A 16,393-nucleotide genomic window follows, 5' to 3' on the forward strand; every position below is an offset into this window, starting at 1 on the left:
TGGATTTAGATTTCATAAAATGCACAGTTAAAGAGTCGTTTACAGCCAGAAAAGTTATTAAATGTACAGCCAGAAGTTAAAGTAGAAACAATCCTCAAATTACTCCAAATATCCTCAAAAGTTTTCCAATAATGAAATTGACTCTGTTTTTTACATATAAATTTAAATTAGCTTAAAATTTTTTTTTAATGAAGAATTTACTTCTTTAGTCACACAAGCCACGTTTCAAGTGTGTAATGGTCCCATGGAGTTATCAGCTACCCCACTGGGGACTTACAGAGTTAGAGTGTGGCAAGCAGAAGAGAGCAGATACAGCTGCCCAGGGTCAGGGTGGGGGTCTTCCTGAGCAGAAGAAAAAGTGGCCGTGGGACTGTGTCTGAGATGGGGGTGGAAGGGAAATGGGATTGATGATGGGGGAACCCACCTGCCAATGCAGGAGACGTAAGAGATGTGGGTTCGATCCCTGGGTTGGGAAGATCCCCTGGAGGAGGGCATGGCAACTCACTCCAGTATTCTTGCCTGGAGAATCCCATGGACAGAAGAGGCTGGCAGGCTACAGTCCATAGGGTCACAAAGACTCGGACACAACTGAAAGGTCTTAGCACACGTGAGCCTCAAGTTTGTGGCCTCCAAGCCAAATGGAGGCTGCTGACCCCAGTGTAGGGACCACAGCACGCCCTCCCACAACCAAAGACATCACTTACATTCAGACTATAAATACTCTCATTAGACTTACAGTTTTATTTGTAAAGTGACTCCCTCATTTTGCCTCCTTGAAGCTAACTCTCAAGACAGCCCAGCATCCCCTGATCCAGGGTCCAAGGAGAAAACAATCTTCTGCCAAGGAGCAGACAGTACAGGCCACCCAGCACCAGGTCTCTCCCTTCCACTTCCTGAGAAGGAAAGGAGCTGGTGCTCTGAGTCAGTGGTTTGTGATCTGGGTCTGGAAGGTGAGGACAATCTCTGTTTCATTTGCTGAGGGGTATCCATTGGGCAGGAGAAGAAGGGGACGACAGAGGATGAGATGGCTGAATGGCATCACTGACTCGATGGACGTGAGTCTGAGTGAACTCCGGGAGTTGGTGATGGACAGGGAGGCCTGGCATGCTGCGATTCATGGGGTCACAAAGAGTCAGACACAACTGAGCGACTGAACTGAACTGAACTGAACTGATCCATTCAAAGTCACAGTAGTACATTAACTGACAGTCCCACCTAAGCTGATCTGACACGCTAGGGGAGGTGATTTATTACTTAACATCTATTAGGACTCAGACATTGTAAAGTTAGACGTTAAACAACTGGTAAATTGCAAAGGATTTTGTCCAGTAGAAAGGATAACACCAGGTTATGGTTCTATTGTCCTCTGAGACATTAACCAGGTTTGTATCCAAGTTTTCAGGTTCATTCATGATTTTCTTTTTTCGACTGTGCATGCACGGATGGATGGATGGATATATGCATGGCTGTGAAATGTCTTGTACTGTAAGTACGACTTTCGTTAGTGATGGCATCCCAGGTCATTTAATAGAGCACAAAGAGTGGCAATTTCCTCTTCAGGGGCTTGAGGGGAAGGGCATCCTTTTCACTCCACTTCCTTCCCCTCTCAGGATGACAGCTGCTACAGTCTCTTAGAATTGCCTAAAAACGGGAGATACACGTTTCTGACTCCCTACGTTTCTCACACGTCACAGATCCACTGGAAAATGAGAACTCTGTCAATGAACCCCTGACCTTGAATTTACCGCAGAGCAGAAAGCATCTCTGGAGGATACCAACCCAGACAGACCCGGGAGCCAAGAGAACAAGGTAAGAGACAGCAAATCCCGAGGGGCTGGTTCATGAAACAGTGTAACAGGGTTTGATCTGCAAAGTCTTGGCAGAGCTACAAGAGCGTCTTGTGTTTAAAAAATAACACGAGTGTTTCAGTTGTTCATATTTTTAAAAACTCTATAACTTCCTTTAAAAAAAAAAAAAGCTCCACTGTTGCTCTCCTATCACAAAATTAGGAAACTTTAGATACTAAATACAAGAAAACTCACCCCATCACCACCACCCAGAAGTTTTTGTGTGTTGCAACTGTTTCAAGTCTTTTTTCCTATGTCTTATGAATGTTCTCTCTTCATAAGTTGGGATCTTGAAACCGACTTAACAATATAAGCACACCTTTGAGATATTGAGGGTTTGGTTCTTGATCATCATAATAAAGTGAATTTTGTAGAAGAACAAGCCACATGAATGTTTTGGTTTCCCAATGCATATAAAACTATGTTTACACTACACTGCGGTCTACTGGGTGTACAATAGTAGTATGTCTAAAAAACTGTACGAACTTCAACTTAAAAATACTTTATTGCTAAAAAATCCTAATCATCTCACAACACAAGGTTGCCACAAACCTTCAATTTGTAAAAGAAAAAACCTTTCCAGTATCTATGAAGCACAATAAAGCCGAGTGAAATAAAACAAAGTATGCCTGTATATCATATTACTAAATATTTTTCTACACCATGATTTAAAGGCTATAAAATAATCTATAGTATGATTGGATTGTGATTAATTCATCATGCTCCTGTTGTTTGGCTATTTGGATATTATATCAGCTGGGACTGAATTTAGTTTCTTGTAACCAAAAAACCCAAATGACACAGCCTAACAAGGCAGAGGTTTATTTCGCTCTTGTGTGAAAGAAGTCTGGAAAGTTGTGACAGCAGCTTCTCAAGCCATTAAGGACCCAGGTCCCTTCTAGCTTTTCCTCCACCATCTGTCAAAACGACTCCCAGAGCTCCAGCCATCACAGCCACAGTTTAGATGGAGGAAAGGAGAAAAGCAGAGGATAGGCGGGCACTTGCCAGCCGAGTCTGCCCTCCTTTAAGGAGATTCCCTGAAGCTTACTTAACAACTGGTGGCCAAACTGGGTCAAAAAGTCAGTCATCTGGCCACCTCCACCTGCAAGGAAGCTGAAAAAATGTATGTTGTTTTCAAATCAGGTCTATTTCTGTCCCCAGTAAATTGGTTCCACAGGAAAGAAGAAAGGAGAATAGATACAAGGAAAGCAATAGCAATTTCTGACCTGGAGGAGGTTTACATATTTGCTACATAAATATAAATGTGTGTGTGTGTGTGTGTGTGTGTGTGTGTGTATTTGCTTATTTCTTTGACTGTGCCAGGTCTCAGCTGAGGCACACAGGATCTGTGATCTTCACTGAGGCATGTGGATCTTTTAGCTGCGGCATGAGAACTCTTAGTTGCAGTAAGTGGGACCTAGTTCCCTGATCAGGGATCGAATCCAGCCCCCTGCATTGGCAGCACAGAGTCCTAGCCACTGGACCACCAGGGAGGTCCTGGTGGCCCCCATTCTGCTATTTTGTAAGCTACACTATGATAAATATGATGGTGACAAAATCCTGAAGCCAATCCCTCATTATTTCATTAAGTTCACTCCTGGAAACTTCACACTCTACAAATTCCTGGATGGTTATGAGAAATTGTGTTTCCATATCTGTCCTTGGGAAGCATGGACTGAGCCACCTGTCCCACCAGGAGGTGGTGAGGCTCCCTTTGCTTCCTAATGTTACTTTCCCCACAGGGCCTCGATTTATATAGAGATATAGTAACAAGGACCTAATTTACTTACATGTAAGTATATATTTGGAGAAGGCAATGGCACCCTACTCCAGTACTCTTGCCTGGAAAATCCCATGGACGGAGGAGCCTGGTAGGCTGCAGTCCATGGGGTCGCTGAGAGTTAGACACAACTCAGTGACTTCACTTTCACTTTTCACTTTCATGCATTGGAGAAGGCAATGGCAATCCACTCCAGTGTTCTTGCCTGGAGAATCCCAGGTACAGGGGAGCCTGGTGGGCTGCCATCTATGGGGTCGCACAGAGTCGGACATGACTGAAGCGACTTAGCAGCAGCAGCAGCAAGTATATATTACATATAATTCCTAACAGAAAGAAATGAAAAAAGGCACAAAGGTTATTGGAAGAGGCCTTACAAATAGCTGAGAAGAGAAGCTAAAGGCAAGGGAGAAAAGGAAAGATATACCCATTTGAATGCAGAGTTCCAAAGAATAGCAAAGAATAGCAAGAAAGCCTTCCTAACTGATCAGTGCAAAGAAATAGAGGAAAACGTTAGAATGGGAAAGTCTAGAGATCTCTTCAAGAAAATTAGAGATACCAAGGGAATATTTCATGCAAAGATGGCCACAATAAAGGACAGAAATGGTATGGATCTAACAGAAGCAGAAGATATTTTAAAAAGGTGGCAAGAATACACAGAAGAACTATACAAAAAAGATATGCATGACCCAGATAACCACAATGGTGTAATCACTCACCTAGAGCCAGACATCCTGGAATGAAAAGTCAAGAGGGCCTTAGGAAGCATCCCTAGGAACAAAGCTAGTGGAGGTGACGGGATTCCAGCTGAGCGATTTCAAGTGCTAAAAGATGATGCTATGAAAGTGCTGCACTCAGTATGCCAGCAAATTTGGAAAACTCAGCAGTGGCCACAGGACTGGAAAACATCAGTTTTCGTCCAATCCCAAAGAAAGGCAATGCCAAAGAATGTTCAAACTACCACACAATTGCACTCATCTCAGTTCAGTTCAGTTCAGTCTCTCAGTTGTGTTTGACTCTTTGCAACCCCACACACTAGCAAAGTAATGCTCAAAACTCTCCAAGCCAGGCTTCAACAGTACATGAACCGAGAACTTCCAGGTGTTCAAGCTGGATTTAGAAAAGGCAGGGGAACCAGAGATCAAATTGTCAACATCCACTGGATCATAGAAAAAGCAAGAGAGTTCCAGAAAAACATCTACTTCTGCTTTATTGACTACACCAAAGCCTTTGACTCTATGGATCACAACAAACGGTGGAAAATTCTTAAAGAGATAGGAATAGACCAGACCTGGTCTATTCCTCCAGACCACCTGACCTGGTTCCTGAGAAATCTGTATGCAGGTCAGGAAGCAACAGTTAGAACTGGACATGGAACAACAGACTGGTTCCAAATAGGAAAAGGAGTACGGCAAGGCAGTATATTGTCACCTTGCTTATTTAACTTATATGCAGAGTATGGCATGCAAAATGCCAGGCTGGATGAAGCTCAAGCTGGAGTCAAGATTGCCGGGAGAAATATCATTAACCTCAGATATGCAGATGACACCACACTTATGTCAGAAAGTGAAGAAGAATTAAAGAGCCTCTTGATGAAAGTGAAAAAGAAGAGTGAAAAAGCTGGCTTAAAACACAGCATTCAAAAAACAATGACGATCATAACATCCAGTCCCATCACTTCATGTCAAATAGATAGAGAAACAATGGAAACAGTGACAGACTTTATTTTCTTGGGCTCCAAAATCACTGCAGATGGTGACTGCAGCCGTGAAATTAAAAGACGCTTGCTCCTTGGAAGAAAAGTTATGACCAACATAGACAGCATATTAAAAAGCAGAGACATTACTTTGTCACCAAAGGTTCATCTGGTCAAAGCTATGATTTTTCTAGTAGTCATGTATGGATGTGAGAGTTTAACCATAAAGAAAAGTTGAGAGCCGAAGAATTGATGCTTTTGAACTGTGGTGTTGTAGAAGACTCTTGAGAGTCCCTTGGACTGCAAGGAGATCCAACCAGTCAATCCTAAAGGAAATCAGTCCTGAATATTCACTGGAAGGACTAATGCTGAAGCTGAAGCTCCAATACTTTGGCCACCTGATGTGAAGAACTAACTTACTGAAAAAGACCCTGATGCTGGGAAAGATTGAAGGCAGGAGGAGAAGGGGATGACAGAGGATGAGATGGTTGGATGGCATCACTGACTCGATGGACATGAGTTTGAGCAAGCTCTGGGATTTGTTGATGGACACGGAGGCCTGGCGTGTTGCAGTCCATAGGGCTGCAAAAAGTCGGACACAACTGAGCAACCAAACTGAACAGAATTATATATTAGGAGCCACTGCTTCCTGTTGTCTCTGATAAATCTCAGGAGCCAAGAATAACATCATCAGCGTCCAACCACCTATACAGGACACTCCAAGAGACGATGAGAATGCCCATGTCAAGGGCTCAACAGGCAGGATTCGGGACACTGGCTCCTCCCCAATTATCACATAAATGTTTTCATGTCTTAACATTCAATTTTTAAAAAGAGGGTAGAGATGAGAGTAGCTTCCAGGTTTTGTTTGGAGGGAATTGTCAGGGTGCCCTCAATTGTCCATTGGTCCCTATGAGAGGCTGCTCCTTGAGTCTGTCCAGAAAGAGAAAAAGAACAACAGGATATGGAGAGAGAGACAGAAAGAGAGAGCTTGAGAGAGAGAGATTCATTTCAAGGAACTGGCTCCCACAACTGTGGAGGCTTGCTGAGTCGAAAATCTGCAGGCGGGCCAGCAGTTGGGGATTACTGCTGTCATTTGAGCCCATAGTCCATCTGCTGGCACAATTCCTTTCCGCTTGGGTGAGGTTAGCCTTTTTTCTATTAAGAACTTCAACACTTTGGGAGATGAGACACATTCACGTTAAGGAGGGTCATCTGCTTAACTCAAAGTCTGCTAGTTTAAGTGTTACTCTCATCCTGAAAGCACCTTCTTGGAAGAAAAGCTCTGACAAACCTAGACAGCATATTAAAAAGCAGAGACATTACTTTGCCAATGAAGGTCCATAGTGTCAAAGTTTGGTTTTTCCAGTAGTCATGTATGGATGTGAAAGTTGGACCATAAAGAAAGCTGAGTGCCAAAGAATTGATGCTTTTGAACTGTGATGTTGAAGAAGACTCTTGAGAGTCCCTTGGACTGCAAGGAGTCAAACCAGTCACTCCTAAAGGAAATCAGTCCTGAATATTCATTGGAAGGACTGATGCTGAGGCTGAAGCTCCAATTCCTTGGCCACTTGATGTGAAGTACTGACTCATAAGACCCTGATGCTGGGAAAGATTGAAGGCAGGAGGAGAAGGGGATGACAGAGGATGAGATGGTTGGATGGCATCCATGACTCTATGGAAATTAGTTTCAGCAAGCTCCAGGAGTTGGTGATGGACAGGGAAACCTGGCATGCTGCAGTCCATAGGGTTGCAGAGTCGGACATGACTGAGTGACTGAACTGAACTGAACTGAAAAAACACCTTCACAGAAACATCCAGAATAACATTTGACCAAATATCTAGGCATCATGTCCCAGGAAAGTTGATACACCAAATTAACTGACACACTTCTCACTTTGACCATGGTGAGGGGGGCTTCAAGAGGTTATGGGGGAGAGGGGTCTTAGAAATCTCAAATGTGGGAGACACAAGGGGTGAAACATCTTGAGGTGAGCTGGCTGGCAGCCTGCATGGGAGGTGAGGAGAGAGGGCTGGTAGGGGGTTATTTACACCAAAGGCAGGGCAGAGGTGCGTGTTTTCTTAGAATCAAGTGTGGACCCCAAGGAAAGGAACCAACTCTGAACCACTTTGAAAAGGACTTCACCCAAAAGGCTGTCTGGTAGGGTCCAGGTGGATCTTGGCAGGAAGTGGCTATAGAAACTCGGAGAGTCATGAGTGACCAGCTTGTGAGCTTTGTACGTGCCCAAGAACTGCAGTCAGAGACCACCTCCCCACCAACATGGCATTTCTGAGGAGCCCCCAAAAGCTTTGGAGACCCAAAATGCAGTTAGGGGGATGGAGAGAAGACAGCATGAAGCAGAGGTTTCACAGGAGGCCTGGAAGGGCGGAAGGAGTTGGAGTTCTGAGAGTTTTCAGATGCACTTTCTATACCCAGTGAAAGAAGCCATTTGTTCATAAGCCAAGAGTGACTAGAAAAGCTTTGCACGTGGCCTGCCTGAAATTTCACCCAAGGCTGGGCAGGCACTTCCAACCCACAGAGCAGGCTGAAGTGGGGAGTCAAGGGGGAGATGAGAACCCTTCCTGTCGGCCTCCCAGTGAGTCCAGCTTGGCCCACAGAGGTCACCTGTGTTCCTTCTGTCTTGGGCTTCATGAGGACAGACGTTTCGGAGAGTGTATCCAGGTCAGTCTCAGAAGCCCGCTGTGACCCTTGTTTCTACTATGTTTTCTGAGCTGGATTTCTATGGCCAGGTAGGTCATCATGTACCTGTAATGGAAAAGTTTTCTAGACAAAAACTTCCTGATGGGCTGTCGGGCTTCCACAGCTCTGAGTTGCCACTTTTATGTGAAGTTCTAGATATGAATTTCTCCTGGGAAACTACCATTTAACAGCTGATGAGCCGCCACGTCAATATTTGCTTGGCATGCGATGTCTGGGGTAAAGCTCCGTGTGCTGTTCCTCCTCTCCTGCTCGCTCTTCATTCCACTAGCACCTTGGCATTCCGAGGCTCAGATCTCTATTTCTGTAAAGTGATTTCTGTAAAGTCTCTGCCATCCCCCGTCTCTCTGTGTCCCTGTCTTTGTACATTGCGTCCTTCGTATAGAGTGCGGTGGTTGACTCTGAGCCTCTCTCGTTCAGTGCCCATGATCACTTTCCCAATGCTGTCAACCATCCATTCCTGCTAAATCCCAAGGTCCTCTCTGCTCTAAGAAAGAAAAATAATCTCTGACTCTTTGGTAATCTGTGCATGTAAATGCAAGCTTCTGATCTAAATTTGAACCCCTTCAAAAAAATTTTTTTAAAAAGAGAACTCTACAATGTGCAAAGACTGGAAGCAACTGAAGAAGGACTCGAATGTTATCTCATGCTGGGCCCCAAATATTTTAGCTCCCTTTTTTGTAATGGCCATTACAGTAAATGCTTTCATAAAGGCATTTTTACTAGTGCTTATTGAAATAAATTTTACATTACAACAAAATATACAAATCTTGGGTATACAGCTTAATGAATGCATCAGCTTGGGCTGCCATAACAAAATACCATGTGTTGGGTACTGAGACCACAGAAATTGGTTTCTCACAGTTCTGGAGGCAGAAGTCCTAGATCAGGGCGCCAGTATGGTCGGGTTCCTGGAGGACTCTCTCCCTGGCTTGCAGACAGCCGCCTTCTTGCTGTGTCCTCACATCGTGGGAGGGAGAAAGGGAGTTCTGGTCTTTTCCCCTTCGTGGGAGCCCCACCTTCCCAAAGACGCCCTCTCCAAATACCATCACACTGGGAGTCAAGGCTTCAACATAAAAATTTGGGGCAGAGGTGGTGGATTACAATTCAGTCCACAGCCATGGATGTTTACACATGTATACACCCAGCTGGCCATGAACCAGGCCAAGATCTAGAACATTAGGCATGAAGCTAAGACCCTTTTCCTGTTCATAACCATCCTTCTTTGTCAGAAACATCTTCTGGTTTCCAGCACCATTAAATTAATTTTGCTGGCTCCTGAACTTCATAAAAATAGGATCCTACAGTATGTCATCCTGATGTCCCTCTCACTTGGCTCAACATATCTGAGATTCATATTCATGTGTGTGTGTGTGTGTGTGTGTATAAGACTGTTCTTTTATTGCTGAGAATTATTACCACAGTTTGTTTATCCATCCTTCTATTAATGAATATTTGTAGTGCTTCTAATTTTTGACTATTACAAAGTTGCTATGAATGTTCCTAGAAATGTCTTTTTATGGATGGATGTATTCATTTCTCCAGAGTGTGTCCCCAGAAGTGGAAGTGTTGGGTCTTAGGATAGGTGTTAATATGTGTTAACATTAATGTTGGTGGCTCAGACAGTAAAGAATCTGCCTGCAGGAATCTCTGCAGGAGACCTGGGTTTGATCTCTGGGTCAGGAAGATCCCCTAGAGACTAGAATGGCTACCCACTTCAGTATTATTGCCTGGAGAATCCCATGGACAGAGTAGCTGGGCAGGCTACAATCCATGGGGTCAAAAAGAATCAGTCACGACCAAGCGACTAAGCGTGCACACAACATTAGTAGTAATGTTATTAGAGACAGCTGAGTAATTGTCCAAAATGATTGATTGCCTATTTCATACTCCTATCAGCAAGATATCAAAGTTCTGGTTGCTCTAGAGCCTCACCAGTGCTTGGAATGGTCAGTCTTTGTAACTGTATCCACTCTAATACACTGTGGTTTCAAGTTTCATTTCCCCTGATGACTCATGATGCTGTATGTTTGTTGGCCATTCGTGTATCTTCTTATGTGAAGTTCTTGTTCAAGTCTTTGGCCCATTTATTATGATTTCTTAATTTGTTGGATACTTTCTATTTCTTGACCACAAGCCCTTGATCAGATAAATGAATTGCAAATACATTCTACTAGTCTGTGGCTTGTCTTTTAATTGTCCTGTTTTTTAAAGAGCAGACATTTTGACAACTAACACCAGTTTTTTTCTTTTATTGTTTGTCCTTTTCCCTTTTAAGAAAGATTTGAGTACTTCAGAGATATTCTCCTATGATTTTCTTATGGATGCTTTATACTTTTAACATTTAGGTCTATGGTCCATATGGATATCCAGTTGCTCTGGCATCATTTATTAAAAAGAACTCCTGGGCTCTCCCAATGAATTGCTGTTGTGTTTTCTCTGGTTTTAATTTTGCTTTTCCAAAAATCCACTGACTGTAGACACATGGGTCTTCTCTGGACTTTTATTCTGTTTCATTGATCTAATTGTCTTTCCTTATGCCAATGTTACACTGTCTTAGATACTGTAGCTTTATGATAAGTTTTAAAATCTGGTAGAGTAAACCCTCCTACTTTATTCTTTTTTAAGATTGTCTTGGCTATTTTAAGTTGTTCACATTTCCATATAAATTTTAGAATCAGTTCGTCAATCTATCTTCTGAAAAAAGTCTGCTAAGATTTTGGTTAAGATTACATTATCTCTATAGATAACTTTGGAGATTATTGACACCTGAAGATTGAACAATTTAAGGTACCAATCAATGACCATGTCCTAATTTTCCATTTATTTAGGTACTCCTTAAGTGAATCCAGCAATGACTTTATAGTTTACTATAGAAGATTTGTACATTTTTTATTTATATTTGTTCCTAAGTATTGAATAATTTTGATCCTATTTTAAATGCTTGTGTTTTGCAATTTAATTTTTCAGTTGTTTTAGTAGTATGGGGCTTCCCTTGTGGCTCAGCTGGTGAAGAATCCGCCTGTAATGCGGGAGACCTGGGTTCGATCCCTGAGTTGGGAAGATCCCTTGGAGAAGGGAAAGGCTACCCACTGCAGTATTCTGGCCTGGAGAATTCCATGGACAGTCCATGGGGTCACAGAGAGTCAGACACGACTGAGTGACTTTCACTTCCACTCTTAGTAGTCTGCTGCTGCTGCTGAGTCGCTTCAGTTGTGTCCGACTCTGTGCGACCCCACAGACGGCAACCCACCAGGCTCCCCCGTCCCTGGGATTCTCCAGGCAAGAACACTGGAGTGGGTTGCCATGTCCTTCTCCAATGCAACATAAATGCAACTAATCTCTGCGTGTCCACTCAGTATCCTGTGACCTTGATTAAGGTCGCTTGTAGCTCTATTGTATATTCATTTGGATTCCCCATGCACTCAATCCTGCCTTCTGTGAATAAGGACAGTTTTAATCCTTTCTTTCCAATCATCATGACTTCTGTTTGTTTTTTCCCATCTTATGCACTTGTGAGGAATTCCACTGTGGTATTGGCAGAAGTGGTGGGAGCAGGAATCCTTGTCTCATCCTTTGGACACAGTTGCTTTAATTGCAAAGATTAGAGCCACACAAATTTGTTCAAGTGAAAGGGGCACATGGTAAGGATGCTGGAAGCTCAAAGAATCCAAGTAAAAGAGGTGAAACCCAACCATATCGGAAGGGAAATGCCATCAGGAGAGCCACTTCCTCCTTTCCTCAGGGTCCCAGGGGCTGACTGCTTTCTGCTCTGTGGACTGCTTTATTCTCCTGCTCTCTTCTCAGACCATCTCTTGCTTGTCACCTTGCGTATGACCCCAAATGGCAGCCATAGCTGATATGACTTTTCAACTTGGCTCTCCACAGCCAATGGGGACTTTTGGATCTCTAAGAAAGAATTTCGAAGGGAAACAATCTGATTAGCCATCTTGGGGCCCAGATGTTTAGCTCTGGGCCAATCAGCTAAAAAAAAAAAAAAAGAGAGGCAGGATTAATGAGGTCATTCCCAATTCAGAGGGACCTGTGTTGGGGAGAATCTTTGAGAAGTGTGTGAAGGAGAGCCAGGCACCCCGAACATGTCACATGTAGTTACAGTCTGGGTCTCCCACACGAGGGATTGCCCAAGGGGATTTGGCCTGAGGTGAGAAGTAGAAGAATGGAAATCAGAGCAGTAGGGGCTGAAAGCTAATGAGAGGGCTATTGTCTTCTGGACTCAGATGGCCAAGGAACCAGTCCTCCATGTGCTAGAAGTATGTTCTTCTTGGTGGTCAGTGCCTGTCCCCAGAGGTTCTAGAATTGTCCACTGCTCACCCAGTGGTGTGCTGTGAGTCCTCTTCCATACGACCACAAGCAGCGGTATTGGTGGGCAGTGCAGCAGGAGGGGGACACAATTACTATAGACGTGCCAGAAACAGGAATACCAGAAAGGAACTCATCTTTATTGAGGGCTTTTATGCACATGAGTTTGGCTGAACTCCGGGAGTTGGTGACGGACAAGGAGGCCTGGCGTGCTGCGATTCATGGGATCGCAGAGTCGGACACGACTGAGCGACTGAACTGAACTGATGTGTACTATCACTTTAAAGTCTCTTATGTTATTCCCATTTCACAGATTAGAAAACTAAGACTCAAAGTTAGTAACTAGCCTGAGGTTGCACAGCTAGTAAGACAGCCAGACCATCAGTCAAAGGCTTAGACTCCACACCCCACATTCTCCTACCCCTCCAGGTTGCCCTGATAGAGGTATTGCAGGATAAACTTGGCCGTGCAAAGGAGGGTGTTACTATTGAAATGCCCACAGTGGGCAAAGCCCTAAGGTACCCCCAGTTCATCACCAGACTGGTCTCTTAGAAGTCCTCTCAAGTCAAGATGTTATAAGTTGGGTCTTTACTATAGATGCAATGTCCCAGAAATCACTTCATACACAAAATCACCAAATTGATAAATATAGATACACACATATGAGAAAAGGATAGAGTGCCAACATGTGCTTTTTGTGAATTGACATTTCTGTATAAAATTAAACTACATTATACAATTTCACAGAGGGCAATTTTTCTGCATGAACTGGGCAGGCTGATGCTTCTTAAAATATTTGTCCACTGACCTTCCCAGTGAAGACATGTTTGTCTATTCCTGGCAAATGACCTGAGGGAACCGCAGAAGCTTCTAATTGTTCCAAGGATGGTCAGCCTGCATTAGGCATTAGATTCACCCCAGGGCTTATACTTAGGGGCAGCCAAGGACATCCTCACTAAGCGTTGGCAGCTCTGCTCTAGTCGGTCGAGCCAAACCTTCCTAATTATTAAATATTGTGACAAGGTTCCCTGGATCCAGCTCCAGAACGATCATTGCATGAAATCCCTCACTGCCACTAAAGACTCGTGCATGAAAAGACACATGCACCCCAGCATTCACTGCAGCACTATTTACAGTAGCCAGAACATGGAAGCAACCCAGACGTCCATCAACAGACGAGTGGATCAAGAAGCTGTGGTGCATATACACAGTGGAATATTATTCGGCCGTAAAAAGAGTGAACCTGGGTCAGCTGTAGTGAGGTGGATGAACCTAGAACCTGCTATACAGAGTGAAGTAGCTCATAAAGAGAAATACAAATCTCGTAGACTAACGCATGTATATGGAATCTAGAAAAATGTTGCGGACAAACCTATTTGCAGGGAAGGACTGGAGATGCAGATGTAGAGAACGGACGAGGGAAGGCGAGAGTGGGACGAATGGAGAAAGCGGCCTTGATGTGTATACGCTATCACGTGTAAAATAGCTAGCTGGTGGGAAGTTGCCACGTAACACAAGGAGCCCAGACGGGTGCTCTGTGATGACCTAGAAAGGTGGGCTGGGGGAAGAGGAGGGAAGCTCAAGAGGGAGGTGATGTATGCACATTTATGGTTGATGCTTCCCTGGTGGCTCAGAGGTTAAAGCGTCTGTCTGCAACGTGGGAGACCCGGGTTCGATCCCTGGGTGGGGAAGATCCCCTGGAGAAGGAAATGGCAACCCACTCCAGTATTCTTGCTTGGGGAATCCCATGGATGGAGGAGCCTGGTGGGCTACAGTCCACCAGGTTGCAAAAAGTTAGACACGACTGAGCGACTTCACTTTACTTTCACTTTATGGCAGAAACCAAAGCAACATTGTAAAGCAATTTCCCTCCAATTAAAAAATAAATAAATAAGATTTCTTATCAGTAGGGAAAGAAAAAGAAAAGCCTCATGAGTCTTGAATGCTGATATGAGACCAGGACCAGTTTCCATATAGGGAACTGTACACATTTCCATGGAAATATAGAGATTCCATGTATTGTAGCCCTGGGGGCAGCTTGTCAGATGTTCACAAATGCTAGTTCAGGTTGTCACTAGCAGAGTCTCACAGTCTTTACCACCTGTAAACACAAGAAACAAATGCCGCGTCATTGCAGGTTGGGGGGCTTCCTCTTTGATTCAAAGAAGCCGCTGTAGGGTTTGCCATCAGTCAATCATTTGTGACAACACAGATCTGAAGAAATGCAGCCTGACTCGAATCAGCCTCCAGAGCTACCAATTTAGAAAAAACACAGGAGAAAGAGACGCCAGTGAAACACTGCAGTCGCAATCGACAGAATCCAGGCAGGACGGATGACCCAATTTCTCAACCAAGGACAAGCAGAAAACAAAAGTGAGGTAGCGATCCGAAGGTTTTCAGGCAACGTCAACCAACTGCAACGCGCAAACCTTACTTGAATTCTGTTTCAAACAAACACTTTTTCCCTTTTCTTGAGGGAAAGTTTCAAAGACAATCAGGGAAAGTTGAACTCAGATCGGATGTTTGATGATGCTGCATGCTCAGTCACTCAGGCATGTCTGACTCTTCGCCACCCCACGGACTGCAGCCCGCCAGGCTCCTCTGTCCATGGATTTCTCCAGGCAAGAACCCTGGAGTGGGTTGCCATTTCCTCCTCCAGGGGATCTTCCCCACCCAGGGACTGAACCTGAGTCTCCTCTGTCTCCTGAATTACAGGCAGATTCTTTACCTGCTGAGCCATGGGGAAAGCCCCTTGATGATGCTAAGAAATTGCAAATTTTTAAAGGCATGTTAAAGATACAAGGGCTATTTTTAAAGTCCTTTTCTTTTAGAGATACACTCTGAAAGATTTTGGATGAAATGATAAGATATCTGGGACTTGCTTCAAAATCATGCAGGCCCAAGAAGGCGTGGGGAGGAATAAAGATGGAAGAAAATAAGCCATGAGTCTTTAACAACTGCTGAGCTGGTGAGGGAGTTCATTATACTTTTCTGTCTGCTTTAGTATGTGTTTGAAATTTTCCATAATAAAAAGCTGGCTTTTATTATATTTTTGAGAGCTCATTTTTTAAAAAATAAATAAATAAATAAAAAGGGCTTCCAGATGTTCAAGCTGGATTTAGAAAAGGCAGAGGAACCAGAGATCAAATTGCCAACATCCGTTGGATCATCAAAAAAGCAAGAGTTCCAGAAAAACATCTACTTCAGCTTTATTGACTATGGCAAAGCCTTTGACTCTGTGGATCACAACAAACTGTGGAAAATTCTTAAAGAGATGGTAACACCAGACCATGCCTGGTAACACCTGACTTGCCTCCTGAGAAATCTGTATGCAGGTTAAGAAGCAAGTCAAAACTGGACATGGACCAACAGACTGGTTCCAAGTCGGAAAAGAAGTACGTCAAGGCTGTATATTGTCACCTTGCTTAGTTAACTTACATGCAGAATACATCATGCGAAATGCCAGGCTGGATGAAGCACAAGCTAGAATCAAGATTGCAGGGAGAAATATCAACAACCTCGGATACATAGATGACCCTACCCTTATGGCAGAAAGCAAAGAAGAACTAAAAAGCCTCTTGATGAAAGTGAAAGAGGAGAGTGAAAAAGTTGGGTTAAAACTCGACATTCAGAAAACTAAGATCATGGCATCACTTCATGGCAAATAGATGGGGAAACAATGGAAACAGTGAGAGACTGTTTTCTGGGGCTCCAAATTCACTGCAGATGGTGATTGCAGCCATGAAATTAAAAGACTCTTGCTCCTTGGAAGAAAAGCTATGACCAACCAAGACAGCATATTAAAAAGCAGAGACATTACTTTGCCAACAAAAGTCTGTGTACTCAAAGCTATGCTTTTTCCAGTGGTCATGTATGTATGTGAGAGTTGGACTATAAAGAAAGCTGAGCGCCAGAGAACTGATGCTTCCCAACTGTGGTGTTGGAGAATACTCTTGAGAGTCCCTTGGACTGCAAGGAAATCAAACCAATCAATCCTAAAGGAAATCAACCCTGAATACTGATTGGAAGGACTG

The 16,393-nt window shown here is 43.7% G+C and overlaps 1 protein-coding gene across 5 annotated transcripts in view; it reads left to right on the plus strand.

Moving 5' to 3' along the window:
* Positions 1 to 16,393, plus strand: part of NGEF (neuronal guanine nucleotide exchange factor) — a 127,296-nt gene that overhangs the window by 35,877 nt on the left and 75,026 nt on the right. For all 5 annotated transcript variants that reach the window (XM_069585153.1, XM_069585129.1, XM_069585162.1 and 2 more), the window contains one exon: positions 1,695 to 1,809. In XM_069585153.1, coding sequence (XP_069441254.1) covers positions 1,695 to 1,809 — 115 coding nt within the window. The remainder of the gene's footprint in view (positions 1 to 1,694; positions 1,810 to 16,393) is intronic.

This window comes from Ovis canadensis, chromosome 1, assembly GCF_042477335.2.
Source record: "Ovis canadensis isolate MfBH-ARS-UI-01 breed Bighorn chromosome 1, ARS-UI_OviCan_v2, whole genome shotgun sequence".
In the NCBI taxonomy this organism is placed as follows: domain Eukaryota; kingdom Metazoa; phylum Chordata; class Mammalia; order Artiodactyla; family Bovidae; genus Ovis; species Ovis canadensis.